Source organism: Chelonia mydas, chromosome 2 (assembly GCF_015237465.2).
Source record: "Chelonia mydas isolate rCheMyd1 chromosome 2, rCheMyd1.pri.v2, whole genome shotgun sequence".
Classification (NCBI taxonomy): domain Eukaryota; kingdom Metazoa; phylum Chordata; order Testudines; family Cheloniidae; genus Chelonia; species Chelonia mydas.
In genome coordinates, this window is record NC_057850.1 from 82,640,770 (window position 1) to 82,660,635 (window position 19,866).

At 41.0% G+C, this 19,866-nt stretch overlaps 1 protein-coding gene across 3 annotated transcripts in view; it reads left to right on the plus strand.

Moving 5' to 3' along the window:
• Positions 1-19,866, plus strand: part of SMCHD1 (structural maintenance of chromosomes flexible hinge domain containing 1) — a 167,624-nt gene that overhangs the window by 68,398 nt on the left and 79,360 nt on the right. For all 3 annotated transcript variants that reach the window (XM_037892791.2, XM_043538793.1, XM_037892794.2), the window contains 4 exons: positions 6,288-6,360; positions 9,444-9,583; positions 11,046-11,180; positions 19,563-19,790. In XM_037892791.2, the coding sequence (XP_037748719.1) occupies positions 6,288-6,360; positions 9,444-9,583; positions 11,046-11,180; positions 19,563-19,790 (576 nt within the window). The remainder of the gene's footprint in view (positions 1-6,287; positions 6,361-9,443; positions 9,584-11,045; positions 11,181-19,562; positions 19,791-19,866) is intronic.

Sequence of the window (19,866 nt, forward strand, 5' to 3'; positions counted from 1 at the left end):
GGTAGGGAGAGGAACCACTTCCCGCCCCAGCTCACCTCCGCTCTGCCTCCACCTCCTCCCCTGCGCGCGCCGCTACCGCTCCGCTTCTCCCCCGCCCCTTGCCACGCCAATCAGCTGTTTGGTGTGGGAAGCCTGGAAGGAAGAGGGTGGGGGGAGAAGTGGGGCGGCGGTGGCGCGCTCAGGGGAGGAGGTGGAGGCAGAGTGGAGGTGAGCTGGGGCGGGGAGAGGTTCCTCTGTGCCCCCAGCCCACTGCGCTCTGCCTCCTCCCATGAGTGCGCTGCAGTTCCGCTTCTCCCTCCTCCCAGGCTTGCCGCGCCAGCTGATTGGCATGGCAAGCCTGAGAGGGAGGAGAAGCGAAGCTATGGTGTGCTCGTGGGAGGAGGCGGAGGCAAGCTGGGGTGGGGGGTCCACAGCAAGTAAGCGGGGGGGTGCAGTGGAACCACTTGCGGTAACACAAATTCGGATATAATGAGGTAAAGCAGCCCCACTCCCCGGAGCGCTGCTTTACCGCGTTATATCCAAATTGTCGTTATATCGGACCGCATTATATTGGGGTAGAGGTGTAGGTGAAATTAAAAAGGATGAATGTAAACAAATACTACAAGTATGTAGGGACAAAATTAGAAAGGCCAAGGCCCAAGTCAAGATGAAACTAGCTAGAGACATAAAGGGTAACGAAAACATTCTACAAATACATTAGAAGCAAGAGGAAGACCAAGGACAGAGTAGTCCCATTACTCAATAAGGGGTGGGAAACAAAAATAGAAAATGTGGAAAGGGTAGAGGTGCTCAATGACTTCTTTGTTTTGGTTTTCACCAAGAAGGTTGGTGGTGATTGAACATCTAACATTGTTAATGCCAGTGAAAATGAGGTAGGATCAGAGGCTAAAATAGGGAAAGGACAAGTTACAAATTACTTAGACAAGTTAGATATCTTCAAGTCACCAGGGCCTGATGAAATGCATCCTAGAATACTCAAGGAGCTGACTGAGGAGATATCTGAGCCATTAGTGATTATCTTTGAAAAGTCATGGAAGACTGGAGCGATTCCAGAAGACTGGAAAAGGGCAAATATAGTGCCAATCTATAAAAAGGAAAATAAGGACAACCTGGGGAATTACAAACCAGTCAGCTGAACTTCTGTACCTGGAAACATAATGGAGCAAATAATTAAGTAAGCAATTTGCAAATATCTAGATGATAATGAGGTGATAAGTAAAAGTCAGCATGGATTTGTCAGGAACAAATCGTGTCAAACCAACCTAATAGCTTTCTTTGACAGGGTAACAAGCCTTGTGGATGGGGGGAAGTGGTAGATGTGGTATATCTTGACTTTAGTAAAGCTTTGGATACTGTCTTGCATGACCTCATAAACAAACTAAGGAAATGCAATCTCCATGGCGTAATTATAAGTTGGGTGCATAACTGGTTACAGAACCGTTCCCAGAGAGTAGTTATTAGTGGTTCACAGTCATGCTGCAAGGGCATTACGAATGGGGTATCGCAGCCAGGGATCAGTTCTGGGTCCGGTTCTGTTCTATATCTTCACCAATGATTTAGATAATGGCATAGAGAGTACACTTATAAAGTTTGCAGATGATACCAAGATGGGAGGGGTTGCAAGTGCTTTGGAGGAAAGGATTATAATTCAAAATGATCCGGACAAACTGGAGAAATGATCTGAAGTATATAGGATGAAATTCAATAAGGACAAATGCAAAGTACTCCTTTGAAGGAACAATCAGTTGCACATATACAAAATGGGAAATGACTGCCTAGGAAGGAGTACTGCGGAAAGGGATCTGGGGAGTCATAGTGGACCAGAAGCTAAATATGAGTCAACAGTATAACACTGTTGCAAAAAAAGTGAACATCATTCGGGGATGTATTGGCAGGAGTGTTGTAAACAAGACATAAAAAGTAATTCTTCTGCTCTGCTCCTCGCTGATTAGGCCTCAACTGGAGTATTGTGTCCAGTTCTGGGTGCCACATTTCAGGAAAGATGTGGACAAATTGGAGAAAGTCCAGAGAAGTGACAAATTTGATTAAGTGTCTAGAAAACATGATCCATGAGGGAAGATTAAACAAATCCAAACTTTTCAGTCTGGAAAAGAGAAGACTAAGAGGGGACATTTTAACTATGCAGATGAAGAAAGGATGTTTTATGGTTATATCAGAAGTGGTGACAGTACCTAACAGAGGACTGGATGGAGGGGGAAAGAAGGAGTCAGAAGAGTTAAAAAGATTACATTACAGTAATGAATCTAAGAGATAAGTTGGATAGTGTAGTTGACAGTGGTGATTAAAAAAGAAAAAAGCAGGAGCCAGGAAGCAAAGAACGTTAGGAAGAAAACTATTCACTTTCTTCAAAATAGTTTGAGATGATAGCAAAACAATCAGGATACTTCGGAGAGGTAGCCAGAAAGGATACTGAATGGGAGAGGAGGAAGTTGGGAGTAGAGAGAGAACTCTGGCAATAGTTACTCTCTGAGATCTCATTCTCTCTAGAGTGGAAAAGGAGGAGGGAACCAAGGAAAAGACACAGGTGTGGTTGAGAAGGAGGATGAGGAAATGCTGAAGGAGTGAGCCTGCGAGGTGGGGAAAAACCTAGATAATAGTAATGGGAAAATAGTAGAAAGAAGATTGTGGATCAGTGTAGCAAGTGTCGGACAGTATCACAATAAAGAAGAAGAATCAGTATTTTGGTTTAGCTGGGAGGCAATTAGTGACATAGTTCAGAGTGGTTTTGGTGGAATGGAGAGGGACAAAGTCAGATTGTAGGGGATCAAGGAGCCATGTGAAGGAGAGGGAGCAGTGCAAAAAGACAGCACATTCTAAGATTCTGAATAAACAGAGGAGGGTAGGTGCTGAAGGTAGATAAAAAGGCAGGTGGGAATAGGTGAAGATTATTTTCAAAACACTAAAGCGGATGTAAGAGCATGCATGAAGGCAAAAGGAAAAAGATAGGTGAAAGGTAAGAGAGAGGGAGGGGTCTGAGAAGAATTCAGGCATGAAAGAAAGTCCGTCTGAGGTCCAGAAGGAGGTTAGAGGCAGAGCAGTTAAAACTCTCCTGGTAAAGATAGAGGAAAAAATAGGGGTGATGTCATGGTAGGTGTCTACTATAGACCACCGAGTCAGGAGAATGAAATGGATGAGGCATTTCTAGAACAAATATGAGAAATATCCAAAACACAAAAACCTGATAGTAATGGGGGACTTTAACTGCCCAAGCATCTGGTAGAAAAGTAATAGGGCTAAACAAGTATCCAGTAAGTTCTTGAAATGTGTTGGGGACAACTTTTTGTTTCAGAAAGTGGAGGAAGTAACCAGGGGGAAAGCCATTTTAGACTTGAGTCTGACCAATGGGCAGGAATTGGTTATGAATCTGAAAGTGGAAGGCAATTGAGTGAGAGTGATCATGAAGTGATAGATTTAATGATTCTAAGCAAAGGAAGAGTAAGAGCAGCAAAATAAGCACAATGGGCTTCAAAAACGCACACTTTAACAAACTCAGAGAACCGGTAGGCAGGATTCTATGGGAAGAAAATCTAAGGGATAAAGACGTTCAGGAGAAGTGACAGTTTCTCAAGGAGACCATATTTAAAGGCACAACTGCAAACTATCCCGATGTGAAGTAAAGATCGGAAGAATAGTAAGAGGCTCCATCAGGAGGTCTTTGATGACCTGAAAATCAAAAAGGAGTACTACAAAAAGTGGAAACATGAATCAATTGCTAAGGAGAAGTATAAAAGAATAGCACAAACAAGTAGGGACAAAATCAGAAAGGCTCAGACACAAAATGGAGGACGGGTGAGATCCCAGAGAACTGGAAAAGGGCAAATATAGTACCTATCTTGAAAAAGAGGAGCAAAGAGGACCCAGGGATTTAGCCCGATCAGCTTATCTTCAATATCTGAAAAGATAGTGGAACAAATTATTAAACAATCAATTTGTAAGTACCTAAAGGGTAATAGGGTGATAAGGAAGAGACAGCATGGATTTGTCAAGAACAAATCATGCCATACCAACCTAATTTCCTTTGACAGGGTTACTGGCCTAGTGGATGACATATCAGTAGGTGTGATTTTATATATATATATATATATATATATATATAAAAGTAAGGTTTAGTTTAGTTTAGTTTGCAGATGACACCAAGCTGGGAGGGTTTGCAAGCTTTTTGGAATTAGAATTAGAATTGAAAAAGACCTTGAGAAATTGGAGAATTAGTATGAAATCAACAAGATAAAAATCAATAAAGATAAGAACAAAGTATTTTGGTTAGGAAGAAAAAAATCAAATGCACACATACAAAATGGGGACTAACTAGTTGGGGTGGGGTACGCTGGAAATGATCTAGGGGCTATAGTTGATCGCAGATTGAATGAGTCAGTGTAATGCTGATGCAAAAAAGGCTAATATCTTTCTGAGGCATATTAGTAGCCGTTAGACACAGGAGATAGTTCTCCTGCTCTGTACTGGACTAGCGAGGCCTCAGCTGGAATACTATGTCCAGTTCTTGGCACCACACTTTAGGAAAGATTGGAGAGATTGCAGAGAAGAACAAAATATTATAAAGGTTTAGAAACCCATGAGGAAAGGTTAAAAAACTGGGCATGTTTATTCTTGAGAAAAGAAGACTGAATGGACACCTGATAAGTCCTCAAATATGTGAAAGTCTGTTATAAAAAGGATGGTGATAAATTGTTCTCTGTGTCCATTGAAGGTAGGAAAAAGAAGTCATGGACTTAATCTCTAGCAAGGGAGCTACAGGTTAGATATTCAGAAAAACTTACTGACTGTAAGGTTAGTTAAGCTCTGGAATAGGTTTCCAAGGGAGGTTGTGGTATCTTCATCATTAGAGGGTTTTTTAAATCATGTTAGACAAACACCTGTCAGGGATGGTCTTGATTTACTTGGTTCTGTCTCAGTGCAGGGGGCTGGACTTGATGACTTCTTGAGGTCCCTTCCAGCCCCACTCTTCTATAATTCTGTGACCCTACCTTGTAATTATAATGGCACAGAAGCGCTATTATAGATTAGGCCGGAATAGAGACTGGGAGTGGTTGGGTCATTACAAAACCTAAACTTAATTTCCCCAATGCTAATTTCTCCTGACTGTTACTCACACCTTCTTGTCAACTGTCTGTAATGGGCCACTCTTACCACTTCAAAAGTTATTTTTCCTCCCTTGGTATCCTGCTGTTGTTTGATTTATTTTGTTAGACTGATCTCACACTTGGTAAAGCAATCCCCCATCCTTTCATGTATTTATACCTGCTCCTGTATTTTCACTCCATGCTTCCGATGAAGTGGGTTCTAGCCCACGAAAGCTTATGCCCAAATACATTTGTTAGTCTCTAAGGTGCCACAAGCACTCCTTGTTGTTTTTTTTTTTTACAGTTAACATTGCGTCATGACATCTGTTTAAAGGTCGACTTTTCTAAATCCTTTAAAATGGATATCTATTTTTTCTGCCTTTTGCAGTATTGTTTGCATTTATTTTCATGAGCCATTTTTGGAGCTTTAGTTTCCCAGATTTAGCATCTCTGGGGTGGAAGAAAGATAAATGCAATCAACCACTTGCAACTATGTCTACTCAGAGTTTGTTTTGTAACTCTTTTATTACATACTCTTGCAAATTGTATACACATAAACATTTTCAAGTAGCTACAAAATATGAGGCACTCAGGGACTGCAATGCTCCCCGTTGGATTTAATTCCTAGAGGTTTGGGCTTATGGGAGGTCTTGAACTGGGAGCCTGGGCTTAGTGATGATTAGTGATATATCTTCAAATCAACGCTTACAGATAATTATATAACTAGAATTGCCTCCATTTTTATTACCTGTCCAGACTGGTATTCACTCTCCCTCCCTTCTTGTTGTCTTGTTTCAGGCAGATAGAGAGCGATAGACAAGGTCTGCATATCTCTTCTTTAACACCCCCCCCCCCCCACACTAACTTTTTTTAAAAGCTGTTTTTTTGTGTCCATTCATACATGCATCTAGGCAGGCAACCACAAGTTATGTTAACTGCTTTTAAAGGGTCTGGGTTCATGTGGGTTGATATGCAGCAACAAGAATAGAGATCTCTGGAGGCAATAACGTCAGAAAACTGAAAACCTACTTTGCAACTTAATACAGAAAAATTGTGTAAGCCTCTGGAATTTCACAAAAATATTCATGAAAGTCCAAAATATGTTTTTGTAGGATATGAGAATTTATGTAAACAAATTTAGAATCTGCATTTGTTCAGCATTAATCCTTACAATGTTCTTTTCAATAGAATTTCAGTCTGAAGGTTATTCTTCCTGGTTTGAAAGAAGACTCACAGATCTTCAAAATAAGATTACTGCCTGGTAAGTATTTTGAAATATTTGTGATGACATGTTGAAAAATATTCTAATGCTTTTTTTTTTTTTGTAATGGTGTCCCTCCATCCAAGAAGACACAATACCTGATGAGATGTACATTTGCCTCTACATAATTTATGATCTGTCATTGTCCATAATATGTCAGTCCGGGTATTGGGCTTTGTATATTATTACTATCAAGTGAAGACTGGAAACTTAAAACAAACTTTATGATGTCATTCCCCCTTTATATGGCAAACATTGGTTCAGCATTCCAGCTCTACCTGTTCTCTTAGCAGCTGGAAATCACCCGCCTGGCTGAGATACATTTTGGATATTTGCAAGGCTGCCACTTGACCCTTTGCATATATGTTTACAAACCACTATGCCATTCTGCTGCATCCAGCTCAGATGCAAATTTTGGGAAGACAATCCTGCAGTCTGTGTTCAAACACACCCTGAGCCCCAGCTACTGCGGGTACTACCTGATGGTCATCTGGATGGAATACATGGCTGTATCTATTCAAAGAAGAAAACATGGTTACTTACTGTAACTTTTGTTCTTTGAGATGTGAAGCAGACATGTATTGCGCAACCCATCCTCCTCTGATGTTTTGGTGTGAAGGAACTTTTGGGGGTCGGGATGGCGCCACCGTTATAAGGCCAGGAGAGGGCATAAGGCCACAAGATGTGAGCAATGCCCCTACAGGCACTGCTAGGGAAAGTTCTCTGGCGCACTGCATGTGCGCACATCTGCATGGAATACATGTCTGCATCACATCTTGAAGAACAACAGTTACAGTAAGTAACAATGTTTTATTGGACCAGCTTCTGTTGGTGAAAGAGACAAGCTTATGAGCTCAACAGAACTTCTCTTTATCTTGTCTCTGCCATATCCTGGGACTAACCTGGCTACAACAACATTGCAAATACCAATTTCTCAAGCAGTTCCACTTATACGGTGTATGAAAGAGATTTACCACGGTGCCTTCAAGAAAAGATGCCAAATGCCCTTGTTCAAATGGTGCTGTTACTCCTTTTTGCACAGGCTTTTCCAGATTAGGGAAATGTATGAGGTTTGTCAGGTCTGTCATGGGTTAACTACTCTTGGCCTCTGCCCTTTTGACTGCCATCAGGTGTGCCAAACCATTTTGGGGAAATTATTCTACGGTTGCCTTCCTTATAGTTAGACTAGCAAGTCCACACGTAATTTCTATTTTATTCCATTATCTTTTTCTGGGCTGCAGACAGATGTAAATGCTGTCTTCTGAGAATGGGTATAACAGTCTAATTTGATCAGATTACATGAAATGAAAGATGTACTTCTGAATTTTCACCTCTTCCTTTGTCAAAGATATTCGGACATTCTCTGTCTTCCTGCAGATACCAGACACAGTTGAGATTTGTTCATAGAATTGCCGGGCATGGCCACCTACTTTGCACTGGAATCTATACCTTTGGCAGTGCAGTGACACTTCAGAGCAATTGATTCAGTGCAATCCTACCTTTTAAAGCTAATTTGGGGGCAATAATGAGCAAAATCTTTTTCATTCTTTGCTTTTCTTAGGGGACTAAAATTTCATTGGGGGTTGCTTCCTGAGTAGAACCACCTGTTCATCTCCTTCTCTCCATCTATTCCTCCTGTTTGCTTTTTATGATGTCACAGGCCATCCCAAATAAGATGAAAGTACACTGGTGCTCCATGTGCAAAGAGAACATAGCAACTACAGAAGAGCAACTCTGCTAAGATTGTTTCATGGGCCTGGGAACAATTGTAGGTCATGTCAGTCCTGTGCGGAAGATCCTTAATTGCCACTTTAGGACTTAATAAAAACTCTGCATCTGGTCTCTTAATGCCTATCCTTTTCATTTGACATTTTTAATCGTTAGGGTCCCATTCAGCCACGGTAGGCAAATTTAGTAACCAGTTCTTGTTTTTCTACCATTTATTCTCCCAAAAGCTTGTTCTACACTCTGGTTTTCAAAAATAACTTCCTGTAAGGGATAGATCAGAAAACTCTGTTTGGCTAAAGCTTTTTACTAGCAGAGATTTTAATGTAGTCTTCAAAAGTTGTCATGATCTCTTTTCCCTCCCCCCGATCCCCAAAATAGCTGTCACTTAATAGGTCTTTTCCCACTTGTTGATAAAAATCAGTTTTAGATACTTGGGTTGTAAATGTATAGATCCCAGCTCAGGTGGAGTATCATAACTAATTACTTAGTTCCCTTTCCCTTTTTAAATTTTTTCTAAATGAATGGAGCTTTCACTCAGGATTTACTATTCTCTGTGATTCATCATAGTTGTTTTTATTGCATAGGGTAGAAATTAGAAGTTTTAAATAACTAATGGACAAGAAGAGAGATTCTTTGCAAAATATTTCTGAAAATAGACCAAAGCTATTTATTTTGTCTTTATTCATTCTCGAAGGACTTTGACATATACCTTTGGTCTAATAACTTAGTTTTCTTTAGGGACTCAACATTAATTTTCAGAATTAAGATTGACAAAATATAAAAATTATTTTACTTTTTAAGCTATAAAGTTTATTTCGACAGCTCTCACTATACCCTCCACATCACATCATTTTTTCTTTTTATTTATTTTTCTTTATGTTTGTGTATGAGTTATAAAGGTGGTAGATTACATGATTAGAATGCCTTTTAGCATGATTGATCAGATTTCTTTGTGGTTATCTGCACCCTATAGCACATTTCATATATTTGCACTGCATCTCACGGGAAAGTCCAGTTTCAGTATCTCTATTGGTTTACTGGTCAGCACTGATAGTATTGGTGACTTGTAAAGATGTTATTTGATATATCTGGTGATTGCTGTATGTTTGTCTATTTAAGCACATTCAGGAGAATAGTAAACAATGCACATGTAAGGACAGAACCCCCTGCTTATTTCAATACTAGAATTCTTCTGAGGAAAGATTCATGAACATGAATTGTACTAGATTGTTTGTTACCAAAGGTACCTTGGCAGTTTATTTTCAGATTACCGTTGTTACACAGAGAAACTGAAGTCAGATAACTTGTAAAATTCTGAAGTGTAACCTCTACTCTGAAACTGTGTACGTTTACAGGCCCTCCTCGTCAACTGAAAGTGAAACCTGATTCGGAAATTCTAAAGATTGAAAATGGGACATCTTTCCCCTTTCAGGTTGAAGTGTTGGATGAAGCAGGAAATATAACAGCACAACCAAAACTGATAGTTCATTGTAAGGTAGGCTACATTTTATGTATACTAGCATAGGCTTCTGTTATGGCACTTGCTTTAATAAAAAAGTGTGGAAAATCTATAATAAAAAAGTTTCGTCAACCAAATGTAATTTTCCAGACATTTTGAGATTTGATAGTAATTGCACCTTCAGTGCCATCTCTACCACATAGTCCCTGATTAAATGTCAGAGGTACAAAAAGCTGACACATTAGAGATTAAAGAGATATTGGGATGAGGATATTTAATTACAGTATCAAGATACTTCAGGTCATGCTGTGTGCGCGTGCGTGTGCGCATGTGTAGAGAAAGAGAAACCCAGCTTACATTTATTTGGTCTTTGGATTAGCTAATGCCTCAAGTGAACTCTTAATATAAGAAATAACAGACTATTATTTGCAATATATTGTATGACAATAATTATTTTTAGTATTAGTTGTTTAACTGTCAGCAAACCACTGCAGAAGTTAATATTTTTTAACTTCTCTAACCCATTGCATGTATTTAGATTTCTCAGAAATAAGCTCACTGCGGGCAACTTTAAAATGTTTAACAAGAATATTTGCACTTAGATTTTCATGTGTGTATTGTTTATGCATGTTAGAAACTTAACTTTAACATTTTTATTTCGTGAATGAGTGGAAAGTTTTCTATAAATTTTAGGGTATAAACCTAAACAAATTTTAAATTTTGAGTGGCAAGAGTCATTGTTTGGGAAAAAAATAATTTAAGGCAAAATATTTTAAATATGCTTAGAGATGAAAATGCAGGCCAATCTGTATAAAAACAAATAGTGTATTATTCACGTATCCTAAGAGCAGGCCCACACTAGAGACGTTTGCTGGTATAGCTATGTCAGTTAAGTGTGGGGATTTTTGTTTGTTTGGCGGTGTTCTGTTTTGTTTTCTTGTGACATTTCTATAACAGCAAAACCCCTAGAGTAGCTGCAGTTAAACTGGCATAAAAGTGCTTTTTGCCAGTATACTTTATTTCACTCCAGGAACTGATACAAGCTATACTGACAGTATAAGATGTGTACACACGGAACCATTTGCCGTAGCTGTATCAGCAAAAGTTTTCCAGTGTAGACTGGACCTAAATTTTTAGGATAATGTGAGGAATTATTGAAAACCAGTGTTTAAGCCTAAGCTACCTCGTTGCTATAACTAAGGAAGGACTAGTGCCCCTGCATAATACATTGTTTGATACTTTTTTGTATGTATTATTAAATATGCATTATTAAACATGTATGTCAGTTACAGTTGTGATCCTTATCCTCCCAGGCCTCTCCTGTTGTTGTTTGTTCTCCATTGCTGTGAAAAGCCTGGCTTTGGATTCCAAGATTCTTGAAGGAGTGGACCTCTAATTTTACCTGTAAAGGGCCATGCTTGCCTTTGGTGTTGCATAACTAATATTTTAACTTATTTACATGCTACTATATTTAAGTGTAATTTTGCATTTTAAATAGTTTGTAGGTGCTCCAAATCTTCCTGTATATGCCGTGGATTGCAGTAACGCTGGGACAAATATTTTAACTGGACCAGTGGTGCATGTACAGAATATAAAGAAAGACCAGATGCTCAAAGCAAGGATTGAAATACCTGTAAGTATTGATCTGCTGATGCATGCGAATGAAAGAGGTAGGGATGAATTTAAGTGACCGGCTGCAACTTTTTGAGCTTCACAATGGGGAGGGGTGCTATATGCCTACTCCCTCACATATCAGACAGTTAAAGGAGGCCAATACAGAGTTACAGGGCTCCTGCCCTATAACCAGTAACTCGTCTTAGACCCTCTTTGGGGGCTCATTCTCCCCACCTCTGCTCCATGCAAATGGGTTAGAGACTACTAAGGGGAACCTCTGTCTTAGAAGACTTCAGGTCTCCCTTTCTTCTTCCAGGCATAAGGTCTACCAGTGAAATCCCAGGTCTCATTTACCTCTGGGAGCTGGCCTTTCTAGCCTCTATCTACACTAGGCGCCAGCTGCAAGTTCTGATGAACTAAACATCCTATACTATCTCCTAATGTTAGACTTTCCATCTCTACTCCTTTTGTCTAACTGCCCCCACAATGCTGCCGGGAAGGCAAAAAAATGACCAGACCTCTGCCAATTTGGCCCAATGGGGAAAAAACTTCCTTCCTAATCTCCCAGATGGGCCATTGGTTAGATCCACAACATTGTGGAAATGGAGCTCAAAATACTGTCAGTACAGGAAGTGAGGGAAGGCAGGGCAATTATGAAGCAACTGAAAATGGCCCCCAAAAGCCCAGGAGCGCTTTAAATCTTGGAGATGGGGAGCATAAGAGCCAATCTGCTCCCCACCCCTGCCAGCCAGTGGAAGGCAGAGAGTCTCTCCTTCCCTCTTCCAGGTATATTTTTACCTATTTCAGAGGTAAGCAGAAGGGATTTGGGATTTCCAGTCTGGTATGTTCCTCCCGAGCTGAGTTGCATTGCCTTTAGTGTGATCAAACATCATATCCCCATCATTGAGCCAGGTACAGGGCATTGTGCTATACCTATGCATTAATACTTTTAGAAAGGTGTATTTTTTAAAAAAAGGCAAAAGAAGGAATTGCAGAAATTGCATTAGTTAAAAATATTTTTTCCTTGGTATAGTCTATAGTGACTAGTTTAAAGAGCCTTATAATACTTCTCTAAAAAGTACAAGATAAACATAAATTGTATGTATAGAATGTACAGCTGCAAGATGTGTCAAAACTGCAGCCATTAACAGGTACAAACAGAAGACAGTAGTGAAGGAGTTTGCTGTATACTCTATTTTTGTGTTAGTTGAAATATTTTGTTTTTTCGTCTTCTTTTCCTATCATCTTGATGTTTTTCTGTATTTCATTTTCTTTGTATTTCATCATTATTGTTAATATGAAACCATTCTTTATTCTAATTCCTTTCATTTAATGATCCCTCTCAGCACAGGTTAGTATTTCTTTGTAATGCAGAGAAACTTGCCTCTGTCCACAGCCATTATCACATTTAACCCAGTAGTTGAAGAAAACATGAGGAACCTTAATTAGTTTTATCCTGAAATCTGAGGAGATTAGTTAACTTGTAAACTCCCCCTTCCCTTAAAAAAAATCAAATCAAATCTTTATTTTCCAATAAATTTGCTTTTTTATGGCTTTCAAGCTTGTAACTCCTATGGCATGACTATAATATAGTAAATAAGCAAGATTTCAATTTTCTTTAATACTTAAACACTTATCTATGCTACTACTTGCATTGAGGGGTCAATTAAATGTCCTCATCTTGCACTATGATACCAACTTCATAGTGATCTTTAAGTATACATCAGCTCTGATTTCTACAACAAAAAAGTTAGGAACGATTATTGTGGTAGCTCCCACATCCTGTCCAATGCAGAATATGACTAAGGTTTTTCCACGGGATATTGCCTCTATAGAACCACACACTGTAAGTCAAAAGTGCCTAGCCGTGTGGTCAAAGAACCTTCCTGAAGAGTGGTTTCCTCTGAAGTTTCTTTGAGATGAACATTATATAGACCAAAGGTTATAAATAATCTGCTTCCTTTTACTATCCATCAGTCCATATCTGACTACCAGCTGGAGTACTCCTAGGTCAAACCTGACCATTTTCTTGGTATAGATCTAAATAGAAGTAGTTTAAAACATCTTATAATGATAGGTTTAGTGTAGGCATAAGTCTGGTACAGTATTAGAGTTTTCTTTCCAACTTGCAATGAATTTTTTGTGACTTCTGGTTGCCCTGGGCCTTGCCCAAGATGGTGGTGATCCATCTAAGAAAAGAGGATTTAGAAGGTATATCTCTGAATTTTCAGTATTTCCTCACTTCAAATGGTTGTGAAAAGTGTCTTTATTTTTTTTTTTTTATAATACTGTCTGGGAAGAATGTATAGCTAAAGCCTGTGGTACCTGAAACGTCTCTTAAAAAAGATACGAAAGATCTTGATGGCACATGATTCTGGAGACACTATTTCAAGAAGACAGGTTTCAGAATAGCAGCCGTGTTAGTCTGTATCCGCAAAAAGAAAAGGAGGACTTGTGGCACCTTAGAGACTAACCAATTTATTTGAGCATAAGCTTTCGTGAGCTACAACTCACTTCATCGGATGCATGCCGTGGAAAATACGGTGGGGAGATTTATATACACAGAGAACATGAAACAATGGGTGTTACCATACACACTGTAAAACCTCTCCAACGCATCATCAAGGATCTACAACCTATCCTGAAGGACGACCCATCAGTCTCATGGATCTTGGGAGATAGGCCAGTCCTTGCTTACAGACAGCCCCCCAACCTGAAGCAAATACTCACCAGCAACCACACAACAAAAACACTAACCCAGGAACCTAACCATGCAACAAAGCCCGTTGCCAACTGTGTCCACATATCTATTCAGGGGACACTATCATAGGGCCTAATCACATCAGCCACACTATCAGAGGCTCGTTCACCTGCACATTTACCAATGTGATATATGCCATCATGTGCCAGCAGTGCCCCTCTGCCAGGTACATTGGCCAAACTGGACAGTCTCTACATAAAAGAATAAATGGACACAAATCAGACGTCAAGAATTATAACATTCAAAAACCAGTCGGAGAACACTTCAGTCTCTTTGGTCACTCGATTACAGCCCTAAAAGTGGCAATTCTTCAACAAAAAAACTTCAAAAACAGACTCCAACGAGAGACTGCTGAATTGTTCCCCTTCCCCCGCCCCGTTCCTCACACGTTCTTGTCAACTGCTGGAAATGGCCCACCTTGATTATCACTACAAAAGGTTTTTTCCCCCTCCCCCTGCTCTCCTGCTGGTAATAACTCACCTTACCTGATCACTCTCATTACAGTGTGTATGGTAACACCCACTGTTTCATGTTCTCTGTGTATATAAATCTCCCCACTGTATTTTCCACTGCATGCATCCGATGAAGTGAGCTGTAGCTCACGAAAGCTTATGCTCAAATAAATTTGTTAATCTCTAAGGTGCCACAAGTACTCCTTTTCTTATTTCAAGAAGGTGTTTATAAGCACAGTGGACGTTGCCATAAAGCCTGATCTGAAATCCCAAAATGAATGGTGTTCTCTGGCAATGGAGCCGCACAATGACCTGTTGAAACCAATACTAACAAATAAATGTAAGTTGTTCAGAATAAGCTGAAAAAAGCACCTGTTAAAGTGCCAGCCGTTCCAAGAGACTGCATAGTAAGAAAATGTTCTTTGAGTTCTGGTCCCTTTGTGTATTCCACTGTGGATACGCATGTGCCTGAGACCGGAGAATTCTAGCAAGTAGTGTCCATTGGAAGTGTAGATAGTAGTTAGTTAGAATCCTCACCCCAGGGAATCATCTGATCCCCCAGCGCAGGGCTTAAGTTATCCCCAAGCTCCCAGGCTTTAAGAATTGTATCTACTGCCCCTTCTTGTTTTCATTCAGTGACGACCACTAGCACTGCCTCTACTGCACTGAAGCCCATATTTCCATTAAGTACAGTATATGCCACTCCTTTCCCAGCCGAAAGCAATGGGCACGAAAACTCCAGCTCCGGAAGTACCTAATGGAACGCGCCAGGGAGCCCCAGTCCGATCCAGGCTGGGGAGAATCTCAGGTACATCAGCCTAAGACATCAAGGAGTGCTCCTCCTAGCTTGATGTCTGACTCAGGACCAGGAATGACTAGACCCAAGGATCCTTCATCTGGCCCATCTCACAAGAATAAAAGGCACTCTCTCATGAGCATAAAAACAGATTCCTTTCTAGATCTACTAAGAGTAGGGATCCTTCCCTGACCCCATCCAGGTTGGGCAAATCATTGCACACAGGACACAAGGACTTAAGTTCTCCTAGGCCTTGTGGCCATGATCAGAAGGTACATAGGAGCAAGGCTTCTTCAGTACCGCTCTGCATGTCATTGACACTGACCACAGAACCGACTAAGACAAAGGGCCTGGACCTAAAGGATTGTGAACTATTGGTACCGACAGTTACTACATGGTTGAAGTCTCCTTGATCAGTGCTACTGTCAGATTCCCCTAAAGAACCACCAGTTACCAAGAGTCCCTTTACACTGACTCCACTGGTGCGAGGTGATAATACACAGCCTTCTAAGCCTCCAGTATATCCTACACCACTGCACAGGATATCTTCATCCTCCCAGATCCGTAGTCTCCCCAGTTGGGATCGACCCTCACCAGACAGATTCTAACACCAGAAACAAGCCCATTCCATTAACTACTCATGGCTTCATGACATGGGTACTGATGGCACTTCAGATGGAACTGGACCTGACCTTCTCTTCATTAGGAGAGTCAGATGTACCAGTGGAACTATCCTTCACTCCACCAAGGGAGTTCAGCTCAGACAGGGGATCAAGAGTCTCCTACTACCAATCTCGTCCATCCAAGTAAGGTCCTGCTGCTAGGGACCAATTTTTCCCAATAGCTTGGAGACTGCCACAACCTACTTTTGATCCCTCATACTGATGTGACAAGGGGCCATGGGGCCTGTACACACAGCTGGAGTCCGTGTGATCCAAGAGGGACTCTTTACACCTCCTTGCCTCCAAGAGGTCAACCAGAGCTTCCTGAGCCTATGCAGGAGGAAGAAGATGAACCAGATCTGCTGGTACCACCAGTACCAACACGTATTTCATTTTCCTTGAAGTCTCATCGTTTCCTCTGGACAACCACAGACAGTTCCAAGAGCTGCTTTGGAGAGTAGCAGAAGAGCTTCGGATTCCCTTAGAGGAGATCCAGTACTCACAACACAAGTGCCTGGACAATCCTACAGCTTACAGGATCTAGCTGAATAGCACTCCTGGTCAATGAGGTGATTCTGGAACCAGCAAAATCTGTGTGGCACATGGAACCTACCCGTTCATCTTACCCTAAGATAGCAGCAAAAAGTGATACTTTGTCCTGGCTAAGGGAGTGGAGTTTAGATTCATAGATATTAAGGTCAGAAGGGACCATTATGATCATCTAGTCCGACCTCCTGCACAACGCAGGCCACAGAATCTCACCCACCCACTCCTGCAAAAAACCTCTCACCTATGTCTGAGCTATTGAAGTCCTCAAATCATGGTTTAAAGACTTCAAGGAGCAGAGAATCCTCCAGCAAGTGACCCGTGCCCCATGCTACAGAGGAAGGCGAAAAACCTCCAGGGCCTCTTCCAATCTGCCCTGGAAGAAAATTCCTTCCCGACCCCAAATATGACAATCAGCTAAACCCTGAGCAAATGGGCAAGATTCACCAGCCAGATACCCAGGAAAGAATTTTCTGTAGTAACTCAGATCCCACCCCATCTAACATCCGATCACAGGCCATTAGGCCTATTTACCATAAATATTTAAAGATCAGTTCTTGCTCTCCCACCATTCCCTGAACTCCCTAGCCGTCAAAGCAGCCGTGGAAAGGACTAAAAACACCCAAGGGCCAGCCCTGTGGCTCAGGAGGCCAAGCGTTTAGACCTTATTAGGAGAAAGGTGTTTACTTCCACCAGCTTCCAATTTAGAATTTCCAACTACCCAGGCCCTCCTGGCAAATTTTTTTTTTTTTTAATTATTCTAAATTCCTGGTCTCTAAAGACAGGATACTCCAGGAGAATAGGGCTTGACCTCACACCCTTTTTGATAAGAGCGTATTAGTGACAAGAACCTGATTACAAGATGCAGTTGATGCTGCTGATACTGCTTCATGATCACTGCTGACTGCTAGAGTGATGCATCAGGAATCTTGGCTACACTCTTCAGGGTTCCCCCGGTAGGTACAAAACACCATGAATCATTGCCCTTTAATTAAATCAGTCTTTTCTACCTGAAGACAGACAAGTCTTTGCATTCATTAAAAGACTCCATGGCAATCCTCTGCTTCCTGGGTATATATACACCAGTTCTGAAGAAAGTAGCATCAGCAACCTTGCAAGCCTTTGCCACAGCCCTTCTATCACAAGTGCATTGACGAGCCACGTTGCAAATGGCAGTGGGTGCAGAAATGGAGATATATTGCCCAATACACCTCTTCTGCAGCTATCCAGCCTCCCCAACCAAAAAATACTTTTGACAGGACACTAAGGAGTTGTAAACCAATGTTCATGACATCTCCGAGATCCACTTTGGTGGATGCCTAGTACAATTTCACCACAACTGAGGGCAGTAACAATGGACAACAGGTCATTCTTTTAGCTCAGTAGAGGTTCACCTGACGGCAGTCAGCACTTGTCACCCTGCAAAGGATGGCTTCTCTACCTTTACTCTATCCCAGTCACCTCCCAATCAAGTTTTTAAAGGTCTTAATTAGAATTTCCCCACTGATAATAAGACCAGCTGCTCAATGGAACTTTAATGTAGTACTTTCAGCACATACCAAGCCACCTTTCAAACCCCCTGTTTATCTGTCTGATGCATCACCTGGCTATGAAGGTTGCTTTCCTTTTTGCCATCACCTTGGCCAGATGGGTAGGTGAACTGAAGTCCCTAATGGCAGACACTCTTTACACTGTATTTCATAAAGACAGGGTCTCGCTATGACTACATCCAAAATTCACCCTTAAAGTAGTTTTGGAGGTTCACATAAACGAGGCTATCCACTTACCTCTCTACTTTCCAAAACCCCACACTTTCAGCATAGAAAAGAAACTTCATTCCTTCAACGTAAGATGAGCTTTGGCATTTTACCTACAGAGAAGAAAACAGATCAGAAAGCATCTAGGCTGTTTCTTGCCATAGCAGGTCTAGCCCGAGGACAAGCTGTTTTCTCCCAGTGTATCTCTGGCTGTATCCTACCTTTTTAATTAGTGCGCACACCTTCGTTCCCCCACTGAGCTACAGGCTCATTCTACAAGAGCACAGGCAGCCTTGTTAGCATCACTTCTAGAAGTACCTCTGCTAGATATTTGCGAGGCAGCCATGTGGAGTTCCAGCCACACATTCTTGGGCAATACACCTTGGTCCAAGCCTCCTTCACTGATGTGTCCTTTGAGACAGTGGTTCTACAAGCACCTATATCACTTGGATCCTCACACCCTCCGCACTGCCCCTCCTCCGCACTGCCCCTTATACTCTCGGCCTAAAGCACAAGGAGAGCAAGGGTACAGGGGCAGACCAACGGACATTAGTGACTAGAATTCTTTGGTCTCTGGTGCATCGAGCACACGTATATAGTGTGGAATACAGATAAAGACTGTGGAATACAGATAAAGACTGTGCATCTCGAAGAATTCCAGTTATGAAAGGTAAGTATTTTCCCTATGCCTTAATAGGGACCATGCCACTGGACCTGGTTGCTTTCCCTAGATCTTAGGTGTCCTGGGAAGGAGTCCAGGGATCCTTGGATCTGAATTGGTCAGATTAGTCCTTTGCATAGGCACTAGGAGTCTGGTTGTGTGTCCTCAGAGACTTAGTTAAGAAGGGATATTGCAGATTTACATCTCCAAAGCTTAGGAGCTGTAGTAATTTGGATTAATGGTGATACTTTATATCACTGATGAATATATTCTTAAGGTCTGATTTTCAGGGATACTAAACCTAATATCACCCACTGATGTCCAGGGGAGCTGCAGCACTCAGCACCTCTAAAAATACTGCCATTCGTATTTAACCCTGCAAAAGTTATAGTTGAATAGTAAGATGGCAAACTGACCTATTTCAAAAAGGGGGGGTTATACTCTCGAACATAGATGTAAGGTTATTTTTAAAAATTGTTGTTTTTAAAAAAAATACACTGGATTTGAGGCATGTGAAACATTAAAATTTCTACAAATAACTAATATTTCAAGATGTGAAATTAAGATTTGCATTTTTATTGTAGTTTTGATTGGTGGTTGAGAGGCCAGATTCTGACCTCAGTTACACCTAGGCCAGTGTAAACCCAGAGTAACTCCATTTATCTCAGTGGAGGTTAGAACTCAAATACACTCAACACTCACAAAATGTACAAGTTTATATTTCACGTCTTATTTATATCACATTCAATGTTTTTGCCATGCATAGAGTTGTAAAGATGTGCCACCAGTGGAAAAGACTATTAAGCTGCTCCCCAGTAGCCATGTTGCAAGACTGCAGATTTTTAGTGTAGAAGGACAAAAGGCTATTCAAATCAAACACCAGGATGAAATTAACTGGATTGCAGGGGATGTCATGCACAACCTTATCTTTCAAATGTATGATGAAGGAGAAAGAGAGATCATCATAACTTCAGCTCTAGCTGAAAAAATTAAGGTGGGTATTTTAGAAGAAACTTTATCATAAATTCAAAGGAAATGGGACACAATTGACAGAAAATACAATACGTAAA